The 7,647-nt window shown below is 47.4% G+C and overlaps 1 protein-coding gene across 2 annotated transcripts; it reads right to left on the bottom strand.

The window, feature by feature from the left end:
* Window positions 1-3,605, bottom strand: LOC308593425 (pleckstrin homology-like domain family A member 2). Of its 2 annotated transcripts, none has more exons than XM_081205762.1 (2): window positions 2,592-3,605; window positions 1-446 (listed from the first exon to the last, which is right to left on the bottom strand). In XM_081205762.1, the coding sequence occupies exon 1, from the start codon at window positions 3,060-3,062 to the stop codon at window positions 2,631-2,633; it is 432 nt and encodes a 143-aa protein (XP_081061888.1). In that variant the 5' UTR covers window positions 3,063-3,605; the 3' UTR covers window positions 1-446; window positions 2,592-2,630. The 2 variants fall into 2 exon arrangements, with proteins under 2 accessions (XP_081061888.1, XP_081061887.1); XM_081205761.1 differs by having other exon boundaries at window positions 1-443; window positions 2,592-3,601.
* Between the last annotated feature and the right edge of the window lie 4,042 nt (window positions 3,606-7,647).

Here is a 7,647-nt window from a genome sequence, read left to right as displayed (position 1 = left end):
TACAGTAATAAAAAAGCATTTAATTTGGAATGGACATATTCAAATGCCAGAAGCAATTTTAAGACAAACATGTGCTTAAGGATATTTTATCAAAATAAATACAAATATAGATATTACAAATAATTTAAACTGGTTTTGCATCAGCAGGTGCTGAATATTCTTTGCATTTCATAAATAGAAAAACAATAGCATTTTTTGCAAAGCTAGGCATCCTGCTCACACAGCCATGCTTTGCCCTATGAGTCTTTTTTAAAAAAAATTAAAAAGTCTTTGGTCTGCAAATGCCTCTCGTAGAAGAGCCTGGCCTCTTTGCTCAGCCACCTCATCAGACCTGGGAAGAAGCTGGGCACTCCTAGCATTCTCCTTTGCTTTCCTTCATTGGTGTCCTAGTGTCCCGGTTCAGTCTAAAACAACTGATTTTCTTTGTCATCCAGAGGTACAGTCTGCTGAAAACAAGAGAAAAGCAAATTATTAGTGATGCAGCGGGACAAGCAAGCTAGTAGCAAAAATAATGATGATGCTAAACTAATAGCAAGACTGCCTTTTTAAAACCTCGGGGATACAGAAAGATGCTATAAAGAAGCATCTAATAGTGTCATCCTTTTCTGAGGCTTAGCCACCATAGGCTAGACTTTAGTAGTTCTGAACGTTTACTTACAGCACAGTCCTAAACACGGTCTCTAAACATGGCAATCCTACTGAATTCCATGGGGCTTATTCCCAAGGGAATGGAATTAGGATTACAGCCTCAGGAACCCACGGAGGTCAATTCATCCTACTACCAAATATACAGAGAAAATAAGAAGCTGCCTTAGACAAGAGTCAGACCACTAAATCTGCGTGGCAACAGCTCTCCAGGATTCAGGCAGAGAGTTTTTCCCCCATTCCAATGGGAAATGCTGGGAACTGAATCTGGGATCTTTTGCATGGAAAGCTGTGCTAGCTGGGGCCAAAAGGAGTTGTAGTTCAACACCAGGCTGGCAAAAGTTATTATGGCATATTAGCTTTGCTATAATAAACATGTTAGTCTCTAAGCTGCCACAAGACTCTCTGCTGGTTTTCCTGCAACAGACTAACATAGCTACTCCTATGCAAATTATTGCCTCCTGTTTAGTTATTTGGGTCAAATAATAATTTGAGTAATATCACAAATAGACACCCCCAAACTCTACTGCAAAGACTCTCTGCAATGAGTTCTTAGTGCAAAACTCACAACATCCCAACCTTCCTGCAAATATCCATTCTCATCCAGATGACTTGTAATAACCAAACTATCGAAACCAGGGACAAGGAACATGGTATCCTCCAAGTTATGTTGGACTAAAAATCCCCTCATCCTTGGTCACTAGCCATGCAGGCTGCATTTGATAGGAGTTGGAGTCTAACAACTCCTAGAGGGGTACAGTGTTTCTCATCCCAGGAACTCCTAAAAGTTTGAACAGCTCCTCTCTCCCAACATCCTGGTCCTAACTTTTTTCTCCTTTTACTTGGAGGCGGATGAAAGTCACCACTTAAAAATAAATGGCAATTCCTGCCTGGAATATGGGTGTGTGCTGAAGCAGCACATTGGTCACACAGAAAAAGCCATTGCCTGGGAGTTCGTTAAGAAGAGCCCCAGATGCACACAGGTGTCACCCTCACTTTAGCCATTTATTCTGGATTACCTTTAACAAAGCTAGAAAGAGCCATTATTTGAGGAGGGCATAGCCCAGGGAGGCTTCCAGAGCCACCTAGCCTCTTACAATTCCTTAAATGGCACCAGCTGAATTACACGAAAAGTCAAAATGCAGCTTAATTTTTTATTTTTTGCAGACAGCCTGGCCCCACTGCAGTTTCAGAGTTCTGCTTCCTTGGCAGATGCACACATTATGCCAATTCTAAATCTGGGAGGAAACCAAGGCACATCCAAGTATTCTCATTTAAAATGATTAGTTCATCCGCAGTTTAAGCTGATGGAATTTAGGCGGTTTAAGACAAATGCTCCTGTTAACTTCAGTGGTACCTTGGTTTACGAACTTAATCCATTCTGGAAGTCTATTCTTAAACCAAAGCGTGCTTTCCCATTGCAGCAGGGGGACTCAATTTACAAATGGAACACACTCAACAGGAAGCGAAACATGGTCTGCTTCCAAGGAAAAGTTCACAAACCAAAACACCTACTTCTGGGTTTGCAGCGTTCTTAATCCAAGTTTTTCATAATCTAAGCCGTTCTTAAACCAAGGTACCACTGTAGCGTGTTACTGACTCTAATCTACGGTTAGTCAATGATCTGCAAAATCATCATCTAGAACCAAGCTCTGGTGCCTACAGGGAGGTTACGCGCAACAGATTCCACAGAATAAGCTGTCTCAACCCACGATAAATCCTGTATGGGGTAAGAAGGGGAAGGCCACTGAATTGCATACAAGTTTCCCAAAGTTGCGCTGGTTATAGACGGAGTGGTTGTGATCCTGCAGGCCCTATGAAGCAGAACAGGTCTTAGGGTTTTGATTCAGATTAATCGACTCAGAGGATCAATGAGTGAAGATGGGGAGGCGGGGAGGGGGCGAAGTCAGGGGGCAAACGAGACCAAGACGGCAGCACTCGCTCACCTTAGGTCACTCTCTCGCTCGGGGGCGCGCGTGTCGGGCTCAGGGGGCGCGCGCGAGGCGCCTGTCCCGGGTGGCGGCGGCCGCGTGCTCGGCGGCCTCCTGGCGGCTCTTGAAGTCCTCGATGGCGCGCTTGTTCTGGAAGTCGATGAGCGCCATGGTGATGGAGGCGTTCCAGCAGCTCTCGCCCGGGCACCGAAAGTCGATCTCCTTGCGGTCCGTCGTGACGATGGTGAAGTACACGTACTTGCCCGTCCGCTCCACGCAGTCCACCTTCTGGATGGAGCCGAAGCGCAGCTCCTTCCCGCCGCCGCCGCCCCGGGCCTTGCCGGCCTCGGGCGAGAAGAGGCTCAGGCTGTCCTTGCTCAGCACCACCGCCTTCTTCTTCCACAGCTGGAAGAGGCTGTCGCTGCGCTTCTCCAGCTCGCCCTCGCGGATCACCTCCGACGGCGACGCGGCGCCCGGGCCCTTCATGCTGCTGCTGCTCCCCGCGCTCGCCAACAGAGCCGCCGCACCGAGATCGCCTCGAGGGACCAGCGCCAAGGCCACGCTCGCCCGCCTGTCTTGCTTGCCTGCCTGTCTTCCGACGGGGACGCTGGCCTCTCCCGCCGGCTCCGCGACGCTGCTGCTGCTGCTCCTGCTCGGGCTGCTGCGCGTTCTTGCGGGCGAAGAGCCGGCGGAGCCCTTTATGGCTTTGGGGCCGCCCCAGACCCCGCCCTGCCGGCGCACCTCCGCCCTCGCGAGGAGACCCGGGATGACTTGGGCGCTTCTTCCTGCCGCCCACTCGCTCGCTCAGCCCTTCGCCCAACCCTCCGCCGCCGCCCCCCCTTCCCGCGGCCTCCCGGCGGAAGCGGATTGATCCTCAGCCCACCCTCGGGGCCGGGAGGCGCCTGACACCGGCGGCTGTCAAAGCAGATCCTCCCTGCCTTTCCCTCCTCCAGGTCGCTTTCCCTTAGCCTTAGAGAGCAGCTCGTTTCCTATCTGCTGACGTGTTGGACTTGCCTTGTGTTCTTATCCCCCCCCCTATTAAAGCTTTCGAGGGGGTTTCCTGTTCCATCCGTTGGCAGTGGGTCAGGATCTGCTGAGAGGTCTCTTGCGTGGCTTGCAGTAGATCAGTAAGGAGATCTACACACAAACACACACACACACAATTAGGCTGCTGAGTTTAAGGACTTTTGGGGGGAAAGCTTGTGTTAGCCTGCAGGATGCCTGAGTCTCTTGTAATCGCTGGGGTCCTGGATCCAGCAAGGTTTAAAATCTAATGGAGGACTCCATTGCTGAACTATGGTCCTTATCACCACCAAAGTATGGGTCCATAGTATAACAAAGGAGGTTGTTCTGTGCCAGAGGGGAAATGGTTGGTGGGCTCCCACCCACCCTCCCCTGACTGGTAGTGAAGAAGACAAAAATGCAGAGCTGTGTGAGCTGGGCTGGAAGCAGGCAGAAGCTAGTGAATGAGAACCATGCTTGATTTCTGCTTGAATCCAAGGCTATGACTATGGGAGATGCAGGACCTTCTGTGTGACGTTAATGCTATGAGCCCCTCCGTTGTAGCATCAGGTTATATGATATATGTATAAGTAACCCATATATCATAAAGACTCCGCAGTCTCTGCTGTCCCTCTTTCCAAGGAAGCAGAACCTTAGGTAAGCGCATGGAATCCCTGGAATATCTTGCCCAAAATTGGTGCCAATTGCGGCTTTGCTTCTCTGCCACTGGCAGAGGGAGCAGACCAGGTAGGAACCTCACACTTTCTAAGGGCTGGGCCAGCTCTGACCCCCTGTTTCCCCCATCAGCAGCCAGCTACGTTTTCTAGCCTAATGGTAGGGCTCAGTTGTAAAATGCAAGAGCCACTTTTGTAGAGTTATCATATTTTGAAGAGCAAAAGAGAGGACACATTTGCCAATTTCTGTTTTTAACTATGGATCGCTATGACAACTCTACCCATAAAAAAGGACCTGTCCTGGAAAAAGAGGACATATGTGAACCCTACTTTTGAGGAATTAACATTCCTCATAGAGAGTGGAAAAGAATAAATAATTTGTGCTCTATGCGTGTGAACATATGAGGCGGCCTATCGCAGGCTTGAGGTTTCCTGAAGCAAAGGAAACTGAAGGAACGACACTTAAGATAAAGAGGCCTAGCCCTCCTCCATGAGCCAGACCTAGCCCAGCAGCTGAATGAAATCTGGGAGGCGTTCCAAGGCTGCAGCTGACTCAGACGGTAGATAGTGGGCTAGGCAACAGCTGCATTCCTGGGGCCAGTCATCCTGTGAAGTGCAGGCAAGCCAGGGAGCGAGGGTGAGGGCGAGAGCAGAGGTAACCAACATGGTGCCCTCCAGAAAATGGTGGACTACAGCTCCCAAGAGCCCCTGCCAGCACAACCAATGGTCAGGGATGATGTGAGTTGTAGTCCAGAAACTTCTGGCAGGCTCCCAGGGTGAGAGGCTGGAAGGAGAAAGGAAAGATCCTAGATAAGAGCTGGGAGGGGCTACTACCTTCTATGAAAGTTAAGAACTACCTTTAAGAACTACCTTATTTTTACTTTTTGTAGCTGTTTTTGTTTTCATTTTCTAATTTACATTAGTTTTCTATATTTATATTGTGTCATGAAAAAACTTTAATAAAAACCTGAACACAGAAACTTGGCATCAGGTTGGCTACCCTGGAAGTTTGCCACCCTAGGCAGCCACCCAGTTCTCCTACTGGTTCAACTGACTCTTAGCGCAAAGCACCATGCCATTGCCCACATGTGGGTAAAGTTGAGTCAGCTGGTGTCATAGTGATGTCAGGTGACTGACAAAGTGGGTGGCTCCACCCACGTGTCATACCTGACCTGGAGGTGGTGGTCAAGATAAGCATCTGGCTTGCTGGCCAGGCCCAGTTCCCCACTCTTGTGTCCATCGCCTTCTGACCTGAGAGCAGAACACAGTGCCCCTCTTGCACAGCTTTTAGTCATCAGCAGCCACCCATGAGCCTTGGCTCCCTAAATGAGGAACAGGGGGGAAGGAAGGCACACAATCTTGCAAAAATTAGCCACACAGCTAAGTGCATTCCCTTTCCATTGTTGTCCATAGGATTTAATTGCAACCAACTTTTGCTAAATGGTGCCCACACCCGGAGGAGAGTCCCTCAATGTCTCACTATTTTTTAAATCAACGGTTCCACTTCCCTCCCTACCCTTTTTATATTTTTATCCAGCTACCTTTAGTACAAACGGGCTGCGTTGCAGTCAGAGCCCTTGGACAGGCTTTGAATTGACTTTGTGCACTTGGAAAGGCAACAGAAAGAAGGCATGAATGAATGAATGAAACCCAGATCAAGGTCTGAGCAAAGGTCAGGTGTGCAGGCAGGCACATGTTGGCACACGCCCTGCTCCAGATGTCCTGTTTGAAATAATGGGTTTTCTTTCCTGGGAACCAGACGTTTGCTATGGGATTCTTGACTTTCGGTATTGTGCTGCTTTCCAAGGCCGCACCCAATTCATACTAGCACATACTGGTCATTCAAATGATGCCAGTGCTGTTCCTCCAGTCAGCCTACACCTCTACCTACACTTGCTCGTGTTTTTTGTTGTTGGGTGGTCCTGAACAAAGCAGACTGCATAAGGGGTTTGGTGAATTGTTTGGGGATCCACAGCTGTGAAGCAAGAGGCAGCAGCATTTCTGGGGTGATGAACTGATAGTATCTCACTGGACAAATCTGTCATTTTGGTTCTCTAGGGCTGTGTACACATTATACACTTAAAGCATGTGCATGCACATGCACAAAAAACTCACAAAAAGTACCCTGAAACTGTAGTTTACCCCTCACATAGCTACAATTCCCAGCACCCTTAACAAACTACAGTTCCCAGGATCCTTGCTGTGGGGATGAACATGTTTTAGATGTGCTTTAAAGGTATGGTGTGTACACGGCTTAAGTTTCTCATTTTTCAAGTCTTAAATTCAGTTCTCCACATTTCTGCAGCAATCAGCGTTTTAAAATTAAACATAAATCCTCATCAAGGTTTGTCAGCTTTTTAGTGCAAAACTATAGTAATAAGCATATATTTGTAGGCAGTTTTGACTAATAGACAAATTATTGCAAGCTAGTTCTCCTAATATCTTGCATTCTGTATGTTATTTTCACTAATACACACGTTTTATGCACATTTACCCCAATATGCATTTTGCACGTACTCTTTGGTTGGAGAACTGTACTTCAAAATTCAGACAAGTGTGGATTTTGAAGAATACCTGTGTTTCAGTTCACATATTGGATTGAGAAGTGCAAATTAGGTAGGTTCTCATTTAAATGCAAACAAAATCAAATGTCTCCTCCATCCCTATTCATCACATTGAGGATATTGTTATGAGTTTGGTGGTGGGGAAGGCTGTATGCCAAGACTCTTCTAATGCTTGGGTACAGCAAGTATTAAAATCTAAGCAATGGTTCAAACTCCTGAAATAGCCAGGCTAGCTTTCTGGTGTGATAATGGTCTTCTAAATATGGGTCATTAAGGTAACAAAGGAAGTGGCTATGTGCCAGATAACAAATGGGTGCCCACCCTCTCTCAACTGATTGGTAGGTAGTTAGAAAAGACAAAGACCAGAGTTGAGTTGTGTGAGAGAGAGCTAGAAGCTGGAGGAAGAAGCAGGCTGAAGCCTGTGAAGGAGAGATGCCTGATTTCTGCTCACATCCAAGGCTGTGGCTAGGGGTGAAGCAAAACTCTCTTGGAATGTTAACACGGTGAACCCCTCTATCATAGGCTCAGGTGGTATATATGTGTTATTAAACCATATATCATAAAGACGCAACCATTTCCACTATATCTCATTCCAAAGGAAACATGAACCCTGGATAAGTGCTACCTGGAATCCCTCGAGTCTTGCATCACTTGGAGATTGGGATGGCGTACAACAACATCATGCTTATTGAGAAATGGAGGAGTATTGAGAATGGGAAATGCAATAATTGGTGTGCCAGAAATTGTCTAGTTTCTAAAGTTTGGGCTACTTAACCTGAAACCAGCTCCATAATCAAAAGCTCCAAAGCTCCATTATGAACAACCTTTCTG

The sequence above is a fragment of the Podarcis bocagei genome (genome assembly GCF_964188305.1).
Source record: "Podarcis bocagei genome assembly, chromosome: 1".
Classification (NCBI taxonomy): Eukaryota; Metazoa; Chordata; class Lepidosauria; order Squamata; family Lacertidae; genus Podarcis; species Podarcis bocagei.
This window is presented reverse-complemented; position numbering and strand designations above follow the sequence as displayed.